This window comes from Monopterus albus, unplaced genomic scaffold (assembly GCF_001952655.1).
Source record: "Monopterus albus unplaced genomic scaffold, M_albus_1.0 scaffold6.1, whole genome shotgun sequence".
Lineage (NCBI taxonomy): Eukaryota > Metazoa > Chordata > Actinopteri > Synbranchiformes > Synbranchidae > Monopterus > Monopterus albus.
The window spans coordinates 2,108,302-2,133,045 of record NW_018127886.1 but is presented as its reverse complement, the minus strand read 5'-3'; the positions used below and the strand labels follow the sequence as shown (position 1 = coordinate 2,133,045).

The following is a 24,744-nucleotide window of genomic DNA, read 5'->3' as shown; positions in this document are numbered from 1 at the left end:
CCTCCCCCTCCACTGCCGTCTGCTTCAGGTGATGACTCGCTGATTGTGCCTGGTGACAAACGTGTGTCAGTTCACTTAATTTGACTGTAGACCCTCGTCGGAGGTTTATTTTCAGTTCCCTCTCATTGTTCATTCATGCCAAGCCAGGAGATATGTTACAGCAAAGTTCTACCACAGACAGGAAAGGGAAACACAAGGCTCATTTCCTCTGTGGGCTCGTGTGCAGGCAGATTGTTTTCAGTTTTCAGCTCTTTATACCTTATTTAATCAGGAAAGAGTCTCACTAGAGCACAAAAAAACTTCTCTACATGGATGTCAAGTCAAGATAACATAGAACACATTGAAAACGAAACCTACAGGTTACAGAACATAAGATGTTTTTAATGAATTAGCTAAAATATGAAGAAATATATTATATAATGAAAGGATTACAAAAGTCACAGGATAAAAATAATGTAAGATTGATAAAATGACTGACAAAATATGAAAACATGAATAAAATCTTAAGACTATATTGTTCTGGTGTTCCCGTACATTATTTATGTTGTAATATTGTCTTCTGCATTAATTACAGGTCCAAGTGTACCAATCCCACCACCACCTCCTCTTGCTCCACCTCTGCCAGACGCTTCTCCCTCAGTTATCCTGAGTTTGGGTCTGTCAGGTGAGAGTAGACACAAAATTATATATTTCTTTTATGCACTTTTGTGATTGAGCATCTCTACATTCTATTCCACTCCAGGTAGTAGAACAGAAGTTAATACACTCATACATTTTACAGCTATCAGAATCAAGAAGCCCATCAAGACTAAGTTCCGCTTGCCTGTGTTTAACTGGACGGCCTTGAAGCCCAATCAGATCAATGGCACCGTCTTCAATGAGATTGATGATGAACGTGTACTAGAGGTAAATCAAGCAGACAAAACACTAATTACAAATGGGTCTGGTGTCTTAAGTCCTTAAAAACTTGGTTTCAATCTCTCTATCATTAAATATTCATAACTAATAATGTTATTATTTAAGAGTTTAATACTCAAAAACTCATGGAAAAATGTGACCCAGCTTTTTCCTAACTGAGCTCCATTCATTTTAAAATTTGTGAAAGAGCACAGAGGGGAAAAAAGAAATACAGAAGATTCTCAGGCAGAGAATTCATGCTGAAGCCCACTGTTCTTAGAACAAAGCCTTTAATATAAGGTCAGAACAATAATGTATGCTGTCACTCATCTGCAGGAGCTGGATCTGGAAAGGTTTGAGGAGCTCTTTAAGACCAGAGCTCAGGGTCCGGTTGTGGATCTTGCCTGCACAAAGAGCAAAGTAGCCCAGAAGGCAGTAAACAAAGTCACCCTTCTGGATGCCAATCGGTCCAAGAACTTAGCCATCACGCTGCGAAAGGCTAACAAGACGACGGAAGAGATCTGCAAAGCAATAGAGAAGTATACACTTGTCATAAACTTAAAATATGGTTTTGAACTGTAGATGAGATAGAAGAAGTTATTAATCTCTGCTGTGCTTCCTCAGGTTTGACCTCAAGGCCTTACCTGTTGACTTTGTGGAGTGTCTAATGCGTTTCCTGCCCACGGAGGCGGAGGTCAAGGTGCTGCGTCAGTACGAGCGCGAGCGACGTCCACTGGATCAGCTAGCGGAGGAGGATCGTTTCATGTTATTATTCAGCAAGATTGAGAGACTCACACAGAGAATGAACATCATCACCTTTGTTGGGAACTTTGCTGACAGTATCAGTATGCTCACACCACAGCTCAATGCAGTCATCGCTGCTTCTGGCTCGGTCAAGTCCTCACCAAAGTTGAAGAGGGTGCTTGAGGTAAGAAACTGAAATTGTTTTTATATCACAGGCATCTTCATTGTTTCTGCGTATTCATTTCTTTTTTCTGGTTTACTTGTAGATCATCTTAGCCTTGGGAAACTACATGAACAGCAGCAAGCGAGGCTGTGTTTATGGCTTCAAATTACAAAGTCTGGATCTGGTGAGCAATACGTAGCAGGATTTGGAGATCTCATTGAAGTGCCCAGTTTATTGGCACAGAAAATGCTGATAATGCCAGTGTCATTCACTTCTTTTGTTATACAGCTGCTGGACACTAAGTCTACAGACAGAAAAATGACATTGCTCCACTACATAGCTCTGATTGTGAAAGAGAAGTTCCCTGAGCTGGCCAACTTCTACAATGAACTGCACTTTGTGGATAAAGCTGCAGCGGGTGAGTTTGCACCATAGTCTTTGGGGGTGGCTGCTGTAAACCATATGATATGCCAGCCCACACAGGGACAGTGTAGACAGCTGGATTGATTAATATAGCAGCTTATTGGCTGTGTGACATGCATGTCTCAAAAACAGGACTGTAGTTCTATGTATGGATTGTAATTACATCAGCTTCATTCTAGCCCATACCAACCCTGTGAAATATGGCTGGATCGACACTGATGCTCTTACTTAGTATCGATTCAGGGCATCTCTAGTTTATAGAAATGTTAGGTATAATATTTGTAGCTGATAAAATGTCTTAAAAATTTGTAAATAAGACATTCTCTGTTGACCACATGTGAAGTATCTCTGGAAAATGTGCTGCTGGATGTTCGAGAGCTGGGGAAAGGCATGGACCTGATCCGGAGAGAGTGCAGTCTCCATGACCATTCAGTCCTGAAAGGCTTCATCCAGGCCAGTGACACACAGCTGGACAAGCTGCAGAAAGATGCCAAGGCAGCAGAGGTAGCCAATATTTCCCTCACTTTCTAAACCACTGGAAAATATGGAAATAGTCATGAAGCACAACTTCATTCCCACATGCAGCTCACTCCCCTCTAATACGCAGCCAGTGATGACTCTTGATTCGACCGTGTTTATACAAACATTGCATCCACTCTGGCACTGTCCTCCCCAATTCTAGGAAGCCTTCAACAGTGTGGTGAACTACTTTGGAGAGAGTGCCAAGACGACTCCACCCTCAGTGTTCTTCCCTGTATTTGTGCGCTTTATCAAGGCCTACAAGGTGAGCATACCAAGCAGAAGCACTGTCTATTCTCTCTCCTCACTTCTGTACTGACAGGGTGCAGCTTTCTCGACCGGCAGGAAGTTCCTTGGTTTGTCTCACTCAGAGCGGAGTAGGGCAGAGTTCTGGCTGCCTCTGTGCCACAGGACGTGGCGCGTAGTCCGAGGCCAAATAACAGGAAAGGCCAGCTGGGTCTGATTCTAGAGCAGCAGCTGTGGTGTTTAGATTGGTTCTCTCCCCCGTTTCCCTCCTCCCCTTTACCCCCGGACAGCCTCGCCCTGCCCCACCACACAGCACACTTCCTGAGATTGTTCTCGGCCTGGATTTATGGGATCTGCTCAAGGAAATGTGCATATGTGTGTGCCTGTCTTAGGGCTGTACCTGACTAAGGATTTCTTCAATCTCAGTGTTTAAAAATTTTTTTATATGGCTTGTCCTAGGGTTCTTTGTTGTCCTTTTCCCCCTATTATGCCATTTGCTAAATAGATCAGACTTTAATGTACATCCATCCATTGGACAGTGTCACTGTTGAAGTGGGTATTCCCCCAACCACAGGGGGAAGTATTGAACAAATTGCGGCTTGGCACACAAAATAAGGAGAAGAAGAGGATGAACTACATTATTGTAATACACAATGGCTGACAAAAAAAATAAAATAAGAAAAGGCTTGACTAGAAGAGTCAGTCGACTGGTAGATCTCTCAACTAATGACTCGACTATTTGATTCATTACTGGGGGCAGCCCTAGTCTGTCTGAATGTTTGTTAGACATCTGGCAAATTTGTTTGATCTACAGTGTCTTATTCCTGATTGGTCACCGTTTTATCTTGACAACAGGATGCAGTGGAAGAAAACGAACAGAGGAAAAAGCAGGAGGAAGCAATGAGGGAGAAGTTACTGGCTCAAGAGGCTAAACAGCATGATCCCAAGGTACAGTCCAAGTGCATGCTTAGCTGAAAGAAACCTATCAGATGTTTACTCAGTGCTAAATAAAGCTTTGTGGCTTGCCAAGAAGCACATTGGGAAGTACAAATATCCTGTCCTCTGGTTCAGGTCCAAGCCCAAAAGAAGAGGCAGCAGCAGCACGAGCTGATCGCAGAGCTACGCAGACGGCAAGCCAAAGATCACCGGCCCGTGTATGAGGGCAAGGATGGCACTATTGAGGACATCATTACAGGTGGGCCAGACAGCACACTAAAAAGACACCATGTGGGTGCCGGCAGCCCCGGTCGCTCCAGGCCGAGGATGACAGTGGTCATTCACTGCTCAGCCCCTTTGAAGTGCACCTTGTGCTATGTGGTCCAGACACCAGCACATCTGGAGCACAGCACATAGCAGCACAGCACATGCCATCTTGTTAGTCCTGAAATGTACAACAATAAAGCTGTTGAGCCTCGTTATGCAGATAGACAGGTGGTTTAATTCTAAGTGTACATGAAATTCAGTATCTGGGATCTTTATTTAACCACTAAGGGGGATATTTACTAAGGTTTTGCAGCTCGTTTTTTTTTAGCACTAAACAGTGAAATTGCATGTGTTCATATTTAGTTGGGAGTCGCAATCTGATTTGGTGCCTGAGGGGGGGGGAGCAGCAGGACGCATTTGGTCTCATGCAATATGTATTTTAAGATGTTCCCATTCAGGGACACAAAATTCAGGGAGGAGAGAATGGAAATTTATAGTTAGTTAACAACATGGTTGAGGGGGGAGAGGGTGTTTCTGAGTCCCATCACTCACCAGAAGAGAAAGTGAGAGATTTTTACAGACTTTCAGGTCAAACTGTGCTTCAGTGACTGAATGAAATAAAAGATGATTTAAGGGGCAGGAGCCTGTGTGATTGCCGATCCAAAATATATTTATCGGTCCTTTCAACCATATTAAAGTTCAGCCGGTGTAAACATACTTTCTTCTATGCTCCCTCTTGGTCCACACATGCACAGTGGCACCAGATCCTAAGCAGAGGTGTATCCAAACTAACACAGCTGCAACTGTGCTCATTTACATCATCGGTGTTGGTAAATTTGCTGCTAAAATTGAAAAACTGCGGTGCTGCAGTATTTTGCGAACCTGATGGTAATTCATGACTGGCTTAGTAAATATCCTCTTAAGTGTAGATTTGATGTGATTATAGCATTTTTCAAATTATTCTGATTACTTTTTAGTTTGTAGAAAATAAGAAAAATGAGAACTGATTATGGGTTATGCAAGTGCACTTCTTGGATCTACCACTAGGACACACCAAAGTCAGACATCTAGGGGCTTTTAATGTGTCTACAGCCTCAGGAAAAGTTAACTGATGTTTTTGTCATGATTAATAATCAGTGCTTAAAATGTAATTAATATAAATGTTACCTAATGTCATTTTTGGCAGCGTTAATTATGCTTATATGCTAGAGGTATCAGTAACTGGTGCCCTTCCCAGATGTGCACTCAGTGCGTCCTAATCCTATTAAAATTCTCTGGAGGGTTTTACAAGGTTACGTTCCACAGAGCTGTGCGCAGCACAGTACAGCTCCAGTTTTCTCAGGTCCATTACCTGAATGAGGGTGGTCCATTGTTCCCTCGCATAAAGGCAGTGTCTCAGGTGTGACATGTTTTCTCTCCCTTCCCCTCCTCCCCCAGTACTGAAGAGCGTGCCCTTCACAGCCCGCACTGCTAAACGCGGCTCACGGTTCTTCTGTGAAGCCAACCTCTGTGACGACGCCAACTGCTAGCCCTCCCCCCCTTAATGCCAAGGTTGTCCAAGTGTCTGTCATATGCCTCCTGACTTCTGTGCATGCAGCATGATCCCTGCCACCTACCCAAACCACTACAATGACAGCGAACTAACGCGGGCCATTATTGGTTGTTTGTGTTCTACCTGAGAAGACTCCTATCAGATGCCTGGTGATAGGAGTGAGCCAAACCTCTTTGCCTGACAAAGAGCTACATGGGAAAAAAAACAAAAAGACAAGTTGTACAGTGTCAGCATAGTTTGTGCTTGGAAAAAAAGAAGTGTTGATACACAGTACACTTGGACATGACTGAATAAATGGTCAGAATCATGCATGACACTTGTTAATGGCTGCGACTTACTACATTTGTAATTGAAGTAATTTTTTTTCATGAAGCTCAAGTCAACAATCTTAACTTGAGGTTTGGCTAGTTGACTTGTTTTATTGACAGCACCTCGTTCCATGAGACTAACTTGTTTGGTGTTGGTTTTCCGGCTAACATGTGACTCTTCTTCCCTCAACCACCACTGTTTATTCTACCCCCTCCAGCTGAAAAGAAGATTAATGAAAGTATTTCCCACTGCTAAGAGAGGGTAAGGAAGGTAGCCTGGCTTTAACCTGGCCTGCTTGGCCCTCCAGCTCCTGTGTGCTGCTACAGTGATGTCAACTGCTTTGGCTAGTGCGTCGGACGCAAGCAAAAAGGATGCTTTATAGCGCTGAGATTTGCTTTACCGCATAATAGTCCGAAAATAAGGTTACTGAAGAGTATATTTATGTTTTTACAGAAATTCAATATCATCTGCTCAAACAGCCGTTAAAACGGGAGATCGGTTATTTAGTTTTACGTCGGTGACAAATCTCCTGCAGTATTTACATAACATTACTGTTCAGTTTTAATTTATAACTGCACCCTTAAATATCATCATCCTCACCCCCTCCTATTATGTGTCGCATGTTGTCCAGTGTTCATCTACCTCTCACCTGTCAACAACGTCCGCCATGTTTTGTCTTGCTAACTGTCATCCGCGGTGTGCTGAACAGCTGTTTGGTCAACAGGCTCTTGCAGAAAAGAAAAAAAGACAGTCAGATATGCATAAACCCAGTCTGTATGACAGTTTGTATAAATTTGTTATACAGTTAAATGCTTTTTAAATTTTTTTTTACCTTAGTGGTGTAGGGATCCTGATTGTTGCTCCACAACCTGAAGAGCTTGTTGACCAGTGTCCTGTAATTGTTATGATAGCTACTTTTTTTGTACTGCTGGATTATTAGTGTCACATTTGTCATGACTACTTTCCCAAAGCCTTGGATTTCATTGTTTTGTGTGCCACTGCTGCTAGAAGAAATGCAAGGTTATGGGAATGTGTTATTTAATGTTTAATCTACATGGTTTATTCTAATAATTCTAATACACAGTTAACAGTCAAGATTAACTGTAGATGTTACAGAAGATTTTCTGTAATTCTTTGAACAAAATATAATAGACTACTACATACATTCAGCTGCCAGAATATTAGGTACATATAGCTAAAGCTAATGCAGTCTAGTACAACAGGCTTTCACTGCTCTTTATGAAGATGATAATGTTCAGTTTTTGTTGAAACTGTTTTAGATTCAACTGGATTGTGTGTGATGCTGTGGAACTGTATTGCATTATACAGAAAAGTGTTTCTGTTATTTAGCTGACCGTCACTGTTCTAAACAGGGCAGACAAAATAATAGAAACACGGCGATTTATTAGGATTATTTAATAAACTGGCAACTGAATGTATGTCCCCTAGATTTACGGCGTTAAAAACACTTCTTGCTGCAGAAGAAATGAACTTAAAGTGAGCAGAAACGGGTTTTTCAGTTTGACCTTTTGGTCCTCTAACATGTGTGTCCCTGTCTCTTCATGCCTACTCACAGATCTCCGAAACCAGCCTTTCCGGCGAGCTGACGCATTGATGCGGTGTGGTTGGAAGAGACCCTAAACCACTTATTCATCGCTTATACTCCCCCTCCCCATTATAACCTTCCTCCCTGTATCCCGATGGTCCATCTCAACCCTGAGGCTGCAGATCACAAAGACTGACAAAGGGAGGGACAGGACAGAGCCCTTGTTTTAGCTGGGTAATTTATTTATTTATGGGGGCCCTTCACAGCCACTTAAAGTGAGCAAGGCATCATTACAGAAGCACAGCAGGTTACTCCTCTGTCACTGCAAGCACGTGACTTTGCCTGCACTGGCACTGAGAGCTAGACCAGAAGGACAAGTACATACACAGAGGTAAGGCGAGTTAAGGACTGGTGGACCACAAAGCAGGAAGAACACAAGCGCCTGCCACATGGATCTTATCCCTGAGCCCGTGAATTTCCTCTGATAATGCGGTCATAGCAGGACTTCGACTGGGAGGCAGCCAAGGGAAGATGGCAACTTTGCTGCTGGGACATTTGCCTTCAAGACACTTGCAAAACCTTCTTCCAAGTAACAACATTTCAATATTATGAGATATTTGGGAAATGTTTTCTGACATTAAGCCAAATCAACATGTTCCATTAAAACTGACAATGGTTCATTTCGATTTCAGCCTCATGTATCTGGGAGGAAAGACCATCGAGTCTACATTACTGGTTTTTTTGGAGAGGCTAACAAACCAAAATATCTCATGTTTTGCTTAAGAAGTGCCTTTTATTGTGTAAACAGTGTTAAGCATCAGCCATATTTCTTTTTTAATCCTTCATTTGTTAAAGGTTATATTTGTATTGCCTTGTACTGTAACATTTAGCCTTTTAAAACTGACAGTATGTAATAGTATTCCCAACTTTTAAAGGCATGGGAAATGATTAGTACATCAGTGTCTCTAAGCTCATAACAGCTGGCATGAGTTTTCACGTCCTTGTGCCTCGTCCAAGTAGTTGTTGAAAACCGAATGACTGAATGTTATTTTCCTCGACAACGCTTCCTATCACAATTTAAGTGACATTTGGGAAGTGACAGATGTATGAAGATGATTCCAGATGGAATGGTGTTTAAGGGCCCAAATGATGGTAACCTGTTATACATGTAGACGTGGTGATGGATGGCGGATGCTACCGTTCTTAAGAGGTCTTATAGTTGAAGGTGTTCTCAAACGAGATGATCAGTTTTCTCCAAACTGCTGAAACCTACAGACTAGGTTCTAATACGATGTTGGCACAAAGGGAGGCACATCTTGACACTAAATTTGGCTAAACATTGTAAGAGACACTATTCATTAACTGGACATTTATATTAATGTACATTGAAACCAAGGAATTTACTTTTTACAAAAAAATGAACCATGAAATTGTCTGGTGACTGAAAGATGACACTTGCTGTTTAATAAACAAGATGAATAATGTAACTACAAGAGTGAAGACTCATTACAGTGCAGGCGTATGGAAGCAAAGGCTGTTGGGCTTCTTTTTCTGATGAAGCAATATTATTTCTAGGCTACATGTTAATTAAAAAAAAACTTTATAACTTATAATTTCTAATGAACGCTAGCAAGAAATAGTGAGGGACTGCGTTTCCTCTCCATCTTTCCAAATGACAGGCAGAGCCACCATACAGTTCTACTTTAAAAATCCATTTAATTTCTTATATCAAAAAGAAATCATAACAAAACAATAAGAACCACAAATATCCGCGTGGATTTTTGTCACTAAGAGAATTTCGGCAACTGAAAATGACTGTACTACTTTACATGATCGAGTAAAAATCCAGCAGAGCAGGAAAAAAAACAAACAACCAAAACAAAGGATGAATACTGTTAACAAGCGAGGGGCAAAGCCACAGCAGAAGTGTGTGTGTGTGTGTGTGTGTGTGTGTGTGAGCACCATGCAGAGCGATATGGCAGGTATGGTTGATAAGCCCAGTTAAAAGCAGCAGAGTGAGCAGTGACACACAAAGAGCAACACTTAAGAAAGCTTAAGACTAAAAACCCTGCTGACAGCATTAGCAGCAAAGCAAAGGAATTATCCAAGGAATGCTTATCAGGAAGCTGATCAGTCTCCTTCCTCGGAATGCACTTAACAGTGAGCAATTAACCTAAATAACATGTCAATGTAATTACACGGAACACAAAAAAGAAAACTCCCACAGAAGCACATACCATCAAATGGTCTCCCTGGCCTTCCCTCAAGGTACATTTACAATCAAAAGACGAACAGAAGCTAAATGTAACCACTCAACTATGTATTCATTGCAGATTGTTTTACAGTGATGACTGGAAATTTACAGAAACTTGACATCACTCCCAAAAAACCTTTCTAAAACACAGAGCAAAATCCAGCTCCTGTCATGCAGTTGGCAAAACCAAGGCCACGAATATCCATCCCAGGCTTTTCCTTCTGGAACGGGGACTTTATTACAATCATCTTCATCCAGCGCACTCACACTGCTATTAACTCATTCATTGCTGAAACAAAGTATGTCAATTATACAATGACTTTAGAAAAAAAAAAAGTTAAAAAGTACAGATTGCTATTGTTACTGATGTTTGTATTCCTGGGTATATTTTCAAGACACTTTGTTAATAGGTTTATATATGCAAATATATATAACTTTAATCTGTGCAAGGAGATAAAGACAATCACTTGGATCTAGTTCTTTGAGACAACAGAGCAGACACTGTCTGTGATGCTGTGTCCTCCATGTGTACATGTGCAGTTAAAACAACTTCCCATTTTTTCCTTTCGGCCTCCAGCAGCAAACGTACATACACACTAAATGTGAAAGATTGAGCCGAACCAGCATCCAGGAAGCATTTGTAGTGAGAACTGACATGTCTCCTCTCTTTCATTAATAACAAAGACTTGGCAACGTTTTATAGGATAGAACAATATTCTTTTTTCCCCCCTATACAATTAATACAAAAATAAAAAATTAAAATTGTTCAACTGCCATTTGTGTCCTCTATCTTTTACATTTGCACAGAGGTAGTGGCTAGAGAAGGTGGGGAAAGATGTGAGGAGGTGGTGAGCAAAATTAAAAAGAAGAACTGAATAAATTCTATAAAATGGTTCCTTTTTCATCACCAGAGATTTTTTTTTTTTAGTCAAAGAACAAAATATAATACTGCAATCACTTAAAAAAAGTAGTCCTTCATTTTATACATTTTATACAGTGTTTCCGCTTTTTTTGTTGCTTTTCTTTTCGGTTGGTAAAGGCATAAGATGAGAGCTTGTTGGCTCAGCACTGGGTTGGACAGGGCAATGTTGGAAGAGTTCAATACATGCCGAGCACTACGCCAGCGGGTCACTCATGTCCTCGTCGTTCTGGGACAGAAGCTCCTTCTTTTCATCTGTGCTGGCCAGAGAGTTGCGACTGTTATGGGCGCCCATGTACAGGGTGGCATACACTGGGTTGGTAAAGTTGGTGGGCTGCAGAGATAAAGAAATTACATTGAGACTACAAGGGCAGGAGAAAGATGGAGTTTAGTTTTTTTTCTCTTTAAGGGGAAAGCTGCATTTGTTGCATTTTGTACCTTAAAAAAATGCCATTTCACCCAAATGACAACAAAACATTTTCCCTCTCACCACCACTTCATAGATAGTTTTGGTTAGTTATGTCCTGTGTGTCCTACCAGCGTGCCTGTGCCAGGTAAGGAGACTGTACTGTATTTAATGCATAAAATAAAAAAGATGCCATATTTCCATCACGTTTTCCACATCGTCATCCACTGTTTGGGGTTTGACTGGGTTGTGCCCTCTTCTTCTGCAGTGACTTAATGCCACCAAATGATTAGCGCCACAAGCTGTTTCTGGATTAATCAACTCTTAATACTCACAATAATTTGCATTTTTCTGGAGATTTGGTTAAAATCTCCACTATATATGAATAGAAACTTGGTTTGCGCCTCCTGACGAGGCTTTAAAAGGCCCTTCCTCTAATGTCCAGACAGGAGCAGGGCATCCTCACACCAAATTGTTTATTCTTTGATGCTCATTTATTTATTTTGGTTAATACATTTCAGTTTGGTTTAAGTAACTGTTTTCTTCTCTGATTCTCCCCCTGAGCAGTGTTTGTAAGATGCTTTGCATGCCCAGACTTTGGACACATTTGAAACAGACATTTCTCAAACATTGAAAAACAATGTTCTGGTTACTCTGGATAATAAAAAGCCTCTCTCAGAACAGTTTTATAAGAGCTACTTTCTGATGAAGAAATTGCAGCACAGATGAAATTCCATTCCCCTGTTCATTTCTGCAGAATTTTCAGAAAGGATCACACAACCTCGGCTCATAACACTGAAACTGACACATCTGCATGGCTAGATAACACTAGGAGTATGTGAGAAGATCTGTTCTCTGACCGGGATTGCGTTACCTTGTCTGGGTCCAAAGCAAAGTCTGAATCCAGGAGCTCCCCAGCATCATCGTCAGGGTCTCCTTCATAGATCTTATAGGCAGGATTCCCAATCTCAACATTCATGGCTCCATTTGTCATTCGATGGTGCTGGAAGCCCTTTGCACTGCAGACAGACAACAGTAAAAAAAATGGTGATTAACCACCTAAGCAATAGACTAAAACCCTTGTTTAAGAAAGATCAATTATTTTTAGAAGAAACCTATCATCACTTGGCAAAAACCAGGTAGCGACTGAACACCAGCTACACACAACACATAATAAAGGGTGTCAAATGAACCTTTTTCCCCTCAAAAGGCAATTTGAACAAATGCTGGATTTTCCACATTACAAATATTCCTATTTGCAAGCAATGAAACATTTTTTTAAAGATGCACAATTGTATGTTTTAGTATGCAAGCACATAGTGTAAGCCTAACATTTACACATGTAAACAAGGGAAGGTATGAAGACGCAAGAAAGACAAAACACTTCTGTTTGTGCATCATGGGCAAAGATATTTCAGATAGGAGTCAATAGATCCCTGTGTTGCTGAGTGGGAAACCCCATGGAGGCGAACAGGAGATCGCAGGCAAGGACACAACAGACAGATTTCTACACTGACCAACTGAATGGACAAATGGACTGATGAATAGCACGGCCAGTCTGACTGGATATTAGGGAAGGGAGGAGACAGGTGAATTATGTAACCCTATAAAAGTTACCGCAAGCACTGAGAACGAGATTTGCTCAGCCATAGAGACCTGGGAGACAGGAAATAGATGGTTATCAAAAGGTAAGACAGGAAGAGAAGCTCGAAAGCACAGGTGTGAGGAACAGATGAAAAATGGAGTTGGAATAAAAAAAAAGTCTCAGAAACCAGGACCTACCCACGCATTCTCCTCTTGTACCACAAGATGGCACCAACCACCAGCAGTGCCAGTAACAGCAGCAGCAGCACTGGAATGACTATGGAGGCAGTACCTGTGAGGGAGCAAATAAGGTGAGCAAATAGGAACAAAGCACAGGCTTTGCTAACAAGACTCTCTGCCAGGAACTGTGTGACTTACTTCCACTGGATGCTTGAGAATCCACAGAAGCAGCTGCAACTTCACATCTGTATCCCTTCCATCCATCAGGACACCTGGACACACAAGGGAGCCACATCTACTGTGTGTGTGTGTGTGTGTGTACTGTATGTGCTTGACAGATAGAAATGGACAGAGAAAGTATATGAAGAGATGTATAGTTAGCGTGGGTTTGGATGGGGGTGTGTGTCATATCTTACTTGCACCGAGGCAGCAGTGTGCGAGTGTCAACTGAACACTGCCCGTTTGCGCAGTAGTCCAAACAGGAATAGCAGCTGGGTTGGATCAGCCCGCTGGGACAGCTACACACACACACAAACACGCAGATCATCAAACTGCAGCATTAATGCTCATAGTTTTACTATGATCAACTGTGGGAGCAGTGTTGGGATGCCCACATATTTTTTTTTTTCTTGTAGAGTACTTTCCAATCAGTGTTAAGGAGCGTGATGTGCATAGACTGATGTCACACTTTGCCCACTTGCTAATGAGGAATCCAAAATGAATATTAACAAATATGTGCAGCATCCACTTCCCACAGCGTACCCACCTGCAGGAAACCTCCCCTGACGATGACGTCAAACACTTGCCCGTTCCACAGAATTGACATTTGTCCAGCTCACACTGGTGTCCGATGTACTGAGTGGGGCACAGGCACAGTTTGGTGCTGTTGGAGGTCTCTAGGCAGGTCCCTCCATTCTGACAGAACCCGTCACATTTACCTGAGGAAGAGGTATGAGAGATTCATATATTCATCCACAGCTAGGGTTATTGGTGGGTTTACATGTGCTTTTTTTTTTGGAAAGAACTGTGACAAACTGTTAAATATTATACAAATTTTATCATCTATCCACAGTCTACATTGTAGAAACATCTGATATTGTTGCCACATACTGTACTGGCACTGGTCTCCCTGGTACTCTGACGGGCAGCTGCAGGTTGGCTGGTTTCCCATGTTGACTGAGCAGTTTCCTCCATTAAGGCAGTAGTCCTGACAAGTGTGGCGGTTGCAGGTGGGCCCTGTGAAACCCTTAGGACATCTGCAAGTTGGAGCACCTACACCACAGGTGATACAGGAACTAAGGTTAAAAAGAAAACTGAGACAAACATAAAAGAATACATCCCAAGTGTTTACACAAAGACTGTAGTTGGGCATCTTCACAACTTCAGTCCCTTGCAGCACATTTTTTCTCAGTTTCTTTTTTTGTATCTAAAAATGCACATTGGTTTTACACATACTAGAAAAAATTAAGTACTAGAGTTGGGGATGTGGAAATCATCTGCTTCACGCTGTCTTTGGTGCAGCCTTTTGGCCTACGACTGCTGCTACCAAGGAACACTCCAGAGAGGTCTCCCCAGACATGAAAACAGTGGGTGAAAACTGTACTAACAATTTTCACAGAAAGCCAAAAATACGCATTTCCTGATGGAACCAAAGCAACATTCTACCTCTTCGTCCTGCGAATGTCTGTACAAAATTCCACATCAACCGAACTAACGGTTGTTGAGATATTTCAGGCTGGACCAACTGACCAAGCAACTGACAGACATCACCATCCTACAAGCTGGGATAGAAGTCAATTACAATCCTTACCATGTTGCATTCTGAGGTTCACTAATACACATGTTCGTATGAAAAGAGAAGAAACTAACCATTAACAGTCTGCTAAATAAGGAAAGGGGCTTAAAAAAGCTTGAGCATCTTAGGTGTTTGCATCACTGTAAGTCTATGGTAAATAAACTAATGATTATGTACGAGTGGGTTGTGCTATTACCTGTATGAGAAGCACTGCAAGTGCCTCCATTCTTGCAGTAGTCCCTGCACTGGTTGATCTCACACCTCTCTCCGGTGTAGCTGGGCTGGCAGCGGCACTTGGCTACCTGACGGGCGTTGAGGAAGCAGCTCACACTGAATATCACAGGGCCCTGAAGGAGGAGCTGCGGAAGGGGAACTCCTTGATGAACTGACATTTTGCATGAAGCATCGAAGTGTAAACCACCAATAAATTTGCTCAAGTGGAAAAAGAGATAGAGCTGTTTACTGCTCAGATGTATGTATGCATTAGGTCAGCGTAGAGTATGTGTGCAGACTTACAGAATGGTGACTGTGTTGGGCTTGGTCTCTCTGTACACGTGCCGTTGTCGGCCACATGGTTGTTAGGACAGGTACACACTGGTCCACTGGGGCTGAGCAGACACAGCCACTCACACTTCTTCCTGTCACATGGGTTAGTCACTGGTGCACAAAGAGACAAGATATCCAATAAAAAGAACCGCATGCATGTATAAAAAGGGAAATCTTGAAGAAATGTGTCTAGGTATGTAAAGTGGTTTAACATATTTACATCACAAATTCACTGCAGACTATGTGTGGAAAGTTAAAACTAAACTTGGGACAAATTAAAAAAAATGTTTGACACTCACTCTCTGGCTGCTTGTAACGGTGGTACAGGACAATGTCAGTAGCGTGGTTGATGCCTGTGGTGAGATTCTCCATGGGGCCTTTGCCAAACTTGTTGACTCGAAAAACAATGTTATTGATATATGTGACCCCATAGATATAATCCTCAAATATGTCTATGCCGAATGGATGGAGCAGGTCTGGAAAGGAGAGAAAAGAGAAATGAGACAAAAGGGAAATATATGCAGACAACATGTTTGTGACAGATTTCCAAGCAGTTTATTTTTCAGTTTACAAAGAACTCAACTGTTTTTGATGCCAGACACAGCGATGACAGGATCAGAGCCATCCAGACGCACGCTACCAATCACTGAGAGCTTAGCATCTGCCCAGTAGAGACGCTCATTGAAGTAGTCCACAGCCAAACCTGTACAGGCAGATTGGAAGGGGCTTGCAGATTAAGACAGGACGACCTGTACTATGGTTAAAACAGTACTGACCTGTTGGCCACTGGATGTTCTCATGGACTAGAGTTTGTCTCAGTGTGCCATCCATGGCAGCTGTCTCAATTTTAGGGTGGTTCCCCCAGTCTGCCCAGTACATGGTACTGAAAGAAGACAGTGTTTAAATACACAAACACGCCAACAGAAAAAGCTGTGGTGTGTTCGGCTGTCAAAGAGCTCAGCGCCGATTCTCACCCTCTCTGTGGATCCACTACAATGGCGTATGGCTCATCTATCATACCAGAGATGAGGGTCTTGCAATGTTGGCCCGACAATTGAGCCACTTCAATTACATCTCGACCAGAGTCGGTCCAGTAGAGGTTACCAGCCACCCAGTCCACAGCTATACCACGTGGCATCTTCAGCTCTCTGATCTGAATACAGGCAGCGGGGTATTTACAAGATGTTCATGTAGGTGCAGTGTTTGTTATGGTAAGATGGACATGGTGAAGATGGCATTTCTACACATATTTGACCAGCAGTACCTGCAGGTTGGTGATCCTGCCCTCGCTCTGACGTCGGTTACGGTGAGAGTTGGAGGAAGATGATGTGGATAGTCCTGGAAGTTCATAGGAGGAGATACGGCCTGTGTGCCAGTTGGTCCAGAAGATGCGGTTGGTCTTCACGTGCAGGTCCATTGCATCAATACGCACACTGGCGTCACCCTGAAACGTCTGCTCATAGCGCCAGTTGGGCATGCCGGGATCCAGGCCGCGGATTTCATTGTCGTCGGCTACGTAGAGGATCTGTCGACTGCTGTTCAGGTCTGGAAGAAAAAGACAAACAGTCAAAAGGATGAGCCTTTAAAAAAAAAAAGCCTCAAAAGGAAAAGCAGCATATAAAACAGATGAAGTTCTGGTCCTCACTGTCAGCCTTGCAGGTGTCATTGATCCTGGTGAAGTACTTGTGGCAGCTGCATTTGTAGGAGCCTTTGGTATTGTTGCAGATGTGGGAACAGATCCCAAACTGTACACACTCATTCTTATCTGAAAAATTCAGAGCCAAAGGAAAATCATGTTGATCTCCACCTCCATAGCAGAAACAACCTCTATGCTGTCATAACAGGCGCAGCATTTACCTCCACAGGTGCGGTGTCCTGTCTTTTGAAATCCTGGTTTGCAAGAGCAGAAGGAGTCTGTGTGATTTGTAACACAGTGGGCTTCATCTCCATCACCGCACTGAGTCCTGTTACTTCTACAGTCATTTAGTTTGGCATCTGAAAATAAGAAGGAAACAAGTAAAAGACAAGAAAGTAGATTCAAAGTCTAAACATTTGAGACCTCAGATTTGTAGGCAGCTTTAATATACATGTAGGAATCAGCTTTGACATGAGGCACCTGTCTTGCAGTGGATCTCATCAGAGCCGTAGTCCTCACAGTCGTTAAAGAAGTTACAGCGCAGAGTGGAGCTGATGCATCTGCCATTGGCGCACATGAACTCATCCTTCTCACATGTGGGAACAGCTGGAGTGGCCTCTGTAGACGGATCACACAGAGAGGTCAGCAATCTCCATAATCAAAGCTGAAGTGAAGGAAGAGTGTTCACAGTAACTTCGACTCCGCAACTTACGGCAGTTCAGTTCGTCTGAGCTGTCGCCACAGTTATTGACACCGTCACACCTCTTTGACACTGGCAGACATACACGGTCATTTTGGCAACGGAACACCCTAGTGGGAGGACACTGGAACTTCCCTAACAGCCAAACAGAGAAAGAAGTCAAGTAGGACACAGTGGGAGAGGAAAGGAAACAGGTCAGAACAAAAGATGAAGCCCGAAAGCATTTCAACATGTGTGTGACTCAAAGGCTGCACTCACTGCATTGTTCAGGATTCTCATCAGAATTGTCCCCACAGTCATCCTCCCCGTCACACTTCCAGGCGAGGGGTTTACATAAAGTGTTGTTACACTGGAACTCATCCAGAGGGCAGTTACGTCCAGCTGAGAAAAACAGGTAGGAGCAGGAAGAGGTTTCACTACTGATGCGCTTTGCATAAAACCTGATTTTTCATGCCATTTAGTTTCGAGGCGTTTTCATCCGATCATAGTCACATATTTCCGTCTCATTAAAATGTCAGGGATAACTTTGCAGACACAATTAAAAAAAACCAATTAGTTTTAAAAAGACCAACATTCAAAACAGACAAACATACTGTACACGTACCAGCACCGCCACAATTCTCCTCATCACTGCCATCCATGCAGTCAGGGTCAGCATCACACCTCCAGCGGATCGGTATGCAGTGTCCGTTCTTACATTGGTACTGGTCATTGTCACACTTCAGATCACAACCGTGCTGAAGAAACATCACAGCCCGAAAGCAGACAAGGATCAGTTTTTATACTTATGGATGAATGAGACTGTGCAACTTAGCATTATTTCCAGACAATGTTAAAAATTATTTGAACACCCAAACATCAAGTATCTGCACCTCATCAGATCCATCAGCACAGTCGTGGTCTCCATCACATTTCCACCTCCCAGCAATACAGCGGCCATTTGTGCAGGCAAACTCGCTTTCTGAACATTGCCGAGGCACTACAGAAGAAGAGAAGACTAGGTTCATGTTGACGACACCTCCAGCAGGACAAACATAAGGTCATGGTGTCAAAGATGTTCAAGTATGTTGATCCTGTCTGTGACAGATGTCGCCAATTTTGCTACAAGCTAATTATATTTGGACACTGCTCTCTCTGCACAATTTTTGTTTTGATGTACAGTATTTAGAACAATTTCACAAATTATCATAATCCCATCTGCAATCACTGCTTTATTTGGTGCAACACTTATGCCTGCGTTACACACAACAATTTGTTTAACACTGTCAGCAGGACACCTTGCTCACAGGCAAAGTCACTAAGGCGGTGCCCTGCTCCACCTACCCATGTATTAGATATATGTTAAGCTGGAAAAAATGAGGTGTACATTATGAGGGTCACCTGCCAGTTTCTGAAACACATGAGGACTGTACTTTACACACTGATAAATTCTCATCAGACTGCATCTGATGAAGTTGTGAATTGTTAAAAAGAAGAAAAAAAAAAACACAGATGATAATTGTAGAAACAAGCATAGAGAAGGCCACAGACACTGCACGAGATACTGCGAGAGAATGAAGAGCTCCATAAGTTTTAATGCTGTTTTAAAGTATTTCTTCTAAATTGGTTTGAAGGCTTTATATACTGTTAGTTTCCAGAGGTCATATTTGTCGTAAGAACTGAAATTCAGTGGCATCTAGTGGTGAAAGGTAAACAGTACAACATGAAAACTAATGTATTCAGCCTACAGACTCTCACAGCTGGGTAGGACTCACAGCTGGACAGGTGACACAAAACATGGGAGCAGTTCACATATAAAGGTGAAGTAACTTACCTCTGGCTCAGGCCAACAGGACAGTATGAAATGAAACAAATATCAGATGAGGTGAGATGCATCACAAAAGACAGTGAATGGATGTTAGCACTGAACAAGTGACTTAGTATTCAGTTAACATGTCACGGGTGCAAAGTGAGTACCAGTGGACAAGGTACGAGTGTAAGTGACACTAGACGAGATGAGATAACAGGTGGTGGCAATGTACAGTATGAAGGCAAGGTTTCCAAACTGGAAGTGACACCCACTGCACTTGTCTTCATCTGAGTTGTCCCCGCAGTCGTTGTCATAGTCACACTGCCAGCGGCCCGGCACACAGCGATTGTTCTTACATCTGAACTGATACGGCTCGCATGTCCTCTCAGCTGTGCAAATCACACAAAAGGTTATTGATAAGATGAAAAACAAAAAGTCAGTGCCATAAATGTCTGTTCAGTGCATCCGTCTTATTTCTTACCACACTCCTCTTTAGGTTCATCTGACGCGTCGCCGCAGTCATCCTCACCGTCACACTTCCATGGAGAGGGAAACATTTCGGGGGCAGTTATAAACAGAGATAATCAGGCTGACTCACAACACACAAAATGCAAAAGAGACGGGGGTCCTACTGCAGTTGGCAGGTTCATCAGATCCATCCACACAGTCGTTGTCACGGTCACAAACCCAGACGCGAGGTATGCAGCGTTTGGTGATGGCACATTGGAACTGGGTGGGCGCACATGTGACCTCAGCTGTGAGTCGAAATAGCAATGTGAAAAAATAATAAAATAATAAAATAATAATGTTTCAAGGGAGGCACTGTATGATACACAATAACTACTCACGGCAGTCCTTCTCATCCTCTCCTTCTCCACAGTTATCCTGGCCATTACAGCGAAAGATGCCTGGGATGCAGCGGCTTGGGTGTGAACATTTGAACTGGCTGGGGAGGCAAACATGAATATCTACAGAGAAACAAGAAGCAGATATGAGGCTAATGGGTAATGGACAAAGTAGTGATGTTGGCATGCAAGAAAAAAATGAAAGGCAAGGAAGCAAATGATTAAATACACATGTCCATTATTTGGTAATGATACACATTATTAATTGTATATTAAAAGAGAGACATACCACAGTTGGCCTCATCAGAGTTGTCCTGGCAGTCATTATCTCCATCACAGATGTAGGCAGGATTGGTGCAGATTCCTGTGCCACACTGGAACTGCCCTGGCCTGCATTTGAATATAGCTGTCAGGGAAGAATGAGTCACAGTTTCAGGATCAAACTGATCTTTCACCAATATTATGTAACATTATTTCTTTCTCAAACACTTACGGCAGTCTGCAGGCTCATCTGACCTGTCCCCACAGTCGTCCTCTGTGTCACATTTCCACCAGAAGGGGATGCATTTGTCGTTCTTGCACACGAACTACAGCAGAAAGAAATATATTCATCAGCAGGATGATGGTACATAACATCAGAGCTGCACTGCCAAGCTGCTGTAGCACCGGGCAGCCAGCCACTATCAACAGGGAAACTCACCACTCATCACCTGCAGTCATTCAGTCATATTCACAATGATGATGTTTGCACAGCTTCCTTACCTGGCTGGCTGTGCAGTTGGACATGCAAGTACGCTGATCATTGGCCAGGTAGAAGTTGGTGGGACAGGCACACTTGTAGCCTCCTCCAGGAGAAAGGAGGCAGAGGTTACTGCAGCCGCCGTTGTTTGTCTGGCAAGGGGGGTCAAGCACTGGGAAAGAGAAGTGTGTTTTATTTATTTATTTTATATTTTTGGGCATATGTTTGCCTTTAGTAGACAGTGGGTCACAAAGAGACAGACAGGAAGTAGGGGAGAGAGACAGGAAATAGGGGAGACACGGAAGGTGGAAGACACCTTCTCTCTTTGATCTCTAATACCAGGTGTCAAACCACCGACGTTGCGTATACACTGTGCTCTGCTGAAACCACTCGGCTATCAAGGTAGAGGTACCATGTTTTTATTCTCCGACTGATATGTTTGCACCATATGACTGGTGTTTTATAATATTTGGATTAAAGTAGGAAAAATTATATGTTTTTGGCAGCTGTGGCTGAGGAGTAGAAAGGTCAGTGATTCGATTCTTGTTCTCCCCGGGCCACGCGTCAAAGTGTCCCTGGGCAAGACACTGAACCCCAAGTTGCCCCTGATGGCCAGAGCAGCGCCTTGTGGGGACAGTGTGTGTGTGAGTTGGTGCCATAGATAGCTGCCTCAGTTCTGTACCGGAGACAAATTTCTTGTGTGTGTGTGTGTGTGTGTGAGTGTGAGACATACTTGGCCAATAAAAGTGCTCATCATTACACCTTAACACATATAAAAGATTCCCATTGAAAGATTTTGTTTTTGTTTTTACCCTTATGTACCCCAATGCAGTAAAATATAACTTAAACTGTCAAAACAAACTGCACCTAGGTTGTAATAAAAATTATTGTTTCATAAAAACTGTTTGTAAGATGAATCTGGGTCTGTGATTACCTGTGTGGTCATGAGCACGAGGACTGAAATGCTACATGCTGTTCTCTGTTAACTCCTCCAAGCTTTTAAAGTTGTAAAGATCACCACATCCATTTCTACATCCATTTGCTGGCGTGCGTCTCTTACCCTGAGGCTGGCGACAGGGATGGTAAATGTGGATGTCCATGGGTCGATGCAGGGTGCTGATCAAGGTGGTCTTGTTGGTACCTAGAGTCTTGTGAGCTCTGTTAATAGACTTTGTCTCCCAGTCGGTCCAGTAGATGTACTCCTCAAACAGAGTCATGGCAAAGATGTGGGGGATGTCGTGGCTGAGAACTGTGGGGTCGCACACAAACAATAATCAGACTGTTTATGAGAAGACAGCAGTCAACATGGCCGTAACAAAAAAACTTCTTGACTATCATGGGTGTATAACTAACCAGGACATCATAAATGGACTTTTTCTGCTTTATTAATAATTGTATTAAATAAATATTCTCTAACATTAAACAATCTGCTTTACAAAACAGATGGGCACTAGGGGAGAAGTGTGTGAAAACATACAACAGCTAATCAAATAAAGAGGACAAACATTTCTATTGATAATGTGTCCCTAATTTCTAAGGGATTCTTCAGTGACCATATGTGGTGATTTTAACAATTAATCATTTCTTATTGCTGCTGCTGTGATAACTGCTGTGTCCCAGAAAGGGAATCCTGCACCGTTAATATAAAACAGAGACAGGACAGGATGCACCGCTACAGTGGCTCCACTATATCTGTGTGTTATGAATGCACTCTATGGCTCATTAGGCTTTACACTTATGTTCAAAAAACAGCACAAAAAGCACATATGAAATGAGATGATCAGATTAGCGAGAAGTGCCCTTTGATCACTCATTATCTGAGTTCAAACATGGTGTAACAAAGGAGGGATCAATAACTTCTGGTAGACCAACAACACCAAGCCAGTATCAGACTGTCAGATGTTTTAAATCCATCAACTCCCTGAGGACTACATTCATTTCATTACCATTTTATTATATTATTAATTGCCCTTGTGAAGTTGTAAAAAATAGTACAGTAGTTTTCCAACATGCTTCATTTGGCAGGATTTTTTTTCTTGACCTTTATGCTGGAAGAAAAAGTCAGCATTCTCAAAACTTGTAGGGCATAAATTCTCTCTCACAAGTGAATTTTGTAGATTGTATAGTTCTCTATATAGGCCTCTGCTGCGCTCCACATTTCCTCTGCTGCCTGGTTGGCTGACAATATAAACTACTGTCACGAGTGTGCAAAACAACTGAGCACTATGCAGATGTCATAAATGCTGGAGGGCTCACAGATCAGAACAATCTGCCCTATTCAGGGTTTCTGTGCTATAGGGCCCCAACCCAGCAGACAACAATCTGAACTGCCTTCTTATGTTTGGTGGCTCTGTGTATTTATTTGGAAAGGAGGAAACTTAGACATTTGAAGTTCCCAATAACCCACGTCCTTTTATAATTTAGCCACAGCAAAATCTGATTTGTTAAATATTCAGTTTATGTGCTTGCTACCAGTGTGTTTTTGCCGTTTGGTGAGCAAAACAAAACCACTTACAGTAAAGCTTACAATCCCCAACTAGTTTTATTTAAGACTAAATCAAAACCAAACCTGGTGAGAATTTCCTGAAGCATGTACACATATCTGATATGTCTATAAATCAAGACGTGCAAGTGGAGCCCCTCGCTGTTAACTGTGAATCTGTGGAGTGTAACCCATCAGTCATGTTGATCTAAGTGTGTAAAAGCAGCAAGAAAAATGTCTTTTTGTGACTGAGTGTGAACTGGCCTGTTACCTGTGTGTCTGCTGGTGCCATCCAGGCTGGCAAACTCAATGTAGTCCTCCCTGGCATCAGCCCAGTATATACGGTCATTGATAAAGTCCAGAGTTAGTCCGTTGGGCCAAGTGATCTTATCCTCTATAATGACACTTCTGTTGGTGCCATCCATCCCAATCCTCCCAATGTGGGGGTTGTCCCCCCAGTCAGACCAGTATAGATACCTAACCAGCAGGGAATGGACAACAGTGTTACTGTTACAGCACAGTAAAATCCAAATATAGCGCAGTAGCTACCATGACCAGGGTTTATTGAAAATTAATAAAAGCTGAATTTCTCACCCATAGCGTACATCCACAGCCACAGCACGAGGTTCCCTCAAGCCACTGTTGACCAATACCGTCCGGTAGGCCCCATTGAGTTTTGACACCTCAATTGTGTCCCTGCCTTTGTCACACCAGTATAAGTTCCCACCAACCCAATCCACTGCCAGCCCATCTGGGTTACTCAGGGAGGTCCGGTGTAATACCTGCCAGGTTAAACAACGTTTCCAGAGGCACACAACTTTCATAAAAAGAAGTAAATACTAGCATTAACATGTTGGATGTACCAGTGATTCAATGGCTTCCAATATCAATATAACTCAGAATCAGAATCAAAATTTAGCATTTGATTTTTTACTGACTTCCATGTTGCTGCCGTTCATTCGCATGCGTCGGATCATGCTGCCCTGAGTGGTCACATCTGTCCAGTAGATCATCTGCTCTGCATAGTGGAAGTCCAGTGCCACTGCATTGTTCAGACCCTGAAACACAGATAGGTGTGGTAACATAGGTGTGTATGGCGGGCTAACAAGACGTTCATCTTGTTGTGTTTCAGTAGATCAAGTAATGTGTCTCACCTGTTTTATTAGTGTGTAGTTTGAACCATCCAGATTAATTTTTCTCAGGTAGTACCGGTTAGCAAAGATCAAGTAGGGCTCTTCTTCTGTACACAAATACCAAATACCACAAA

General features: G+C 42.6%; 2 protein-coding genes across 2 annotated transcripts in view; one reads left to right on the top strand and one right to left on the bottom strand.

The window, feature by feature from the left end:
- fmnl3 (formin-like 3) overlaps positions 1-10,309 on the top strand; it is a 34,651-nt gene extending 24,342 nt beyond the window's left edge. Inside the window, exons 15-26 of the mRNA XM_020615313.1 lie at positions 508-664; positions 782-906; positions 1,234-1,436; positions 1,522-1,825; positions 1,908-1,988; positions 2,093-2,222; positions 2,571-2,731; positions 2,910-3,011; positions 3,848-3,940; positions 4,064-4,187; positions 5,633-5,746; positions 7,633-10,309. Of these exons, the coding sequence (XP_020470969.1) occupies positions 508-664; positions 782-906; positions 1,234-1,436; positions 1,522-1,825; positions 1,908-1,988; positions 2,093-2,222; positions 2,571-2,731; positions 2,910-3,011; positions 3,848-3,940; positions 4,064-4,187; positions 5,633-5,724 (1,572 nt within the window). The 3' untranslated portion in view covers positions 5,725-5,746; positions 7,633-10,309. The remainder of the gene's footprint in view (positions 1-507; positions 665-781; positions 907-1,233; positions 1,437-1,521; positions 1,826-1,907; positions 1,989-2,092; positions 2,223-2,570; positions 2,732-2,909; positions 3,012-3,847; positions 3,941-4,063; positions 4,188-5,632; positions 5,747-7,632) is intronic.
- Positions 9,328-24,744, bottom strand: part of LOC109969863 (low-density lipoprotein receptor-related protein 1-like) — an 88,101-nt gene continuing 72,684 nt past the window's right edge. The window contains 34 exon segments of the mRNA XM_020617049.1: positions 9,328-11,109; positions 12,056-12,200; positions 12,964-13,057; positions 13,144-13,217; positions 13,362-13,463; positions 13,712-13,883; positions 14,056-14,217; positions 14,937-15,064; positions 15,066-15,099; positions 15,257-15,397; positions 15,586-15,762; positions 15,870-15,989; positions 16,063-16,169; positions 16,261-16,439; positions 16,551-16,831; positions 16,932-17,051; positions 17,144-17,281; positions 17,403-17,540; positions 17,635-17,757; positions 17,881-18,003; positions 18,227-18,359; positions 18,495-18,601; positions 19,684-19,800; positions 19,893-20,000; positions 20,044-20,166; positions 20,260-20,379; positions 20,546-20,662; positions 20,750-20,843; positions 21,019-21,167; positions 22,056-22,244; positions 23,749-23,954; positions 24,072-24,259; positions 24,416-24,535; positions 24,632-24,717. Coding sequence (XP_020472705.1) covers positions 10,972-11,109; positions 12,056-12,200; positions 12,964-13,057; positions 13,144-13,217; positions 13,362-13,463; positions 13,712-13,883; positions 14,056-14,217; positions 14,937-15,064; positions 15,066-15,099; positions 15,257-15,397; positions 15,586-15,762; positions 15,870-15,989; positions 16,063-16,169; positions 16,261-16,439; positions 16,551-16,831; positions 16,932-17,051; positions 17,144-17,281; positions 17,403-17,540; positions 17,635-17,757; positions 17,881-18,003; positions 18,227-18,359; positions 18,495-18,601; positions 19,684-19,800; positions 19,893-20,000; positions 20,044-20,166; positions 20,260-20,379; positions 20,546-20,662; positions 20,750-20,843; positions 21,019-21,167; positions 22,056-22,244; positions 23,749-23,954; positions 24,072-24,259; positions 24,416-24,535; positions 24,632-24,717 — 4,553 coding nt within the window. The 3' untranslated portion in view covers positions 9,328-10,971.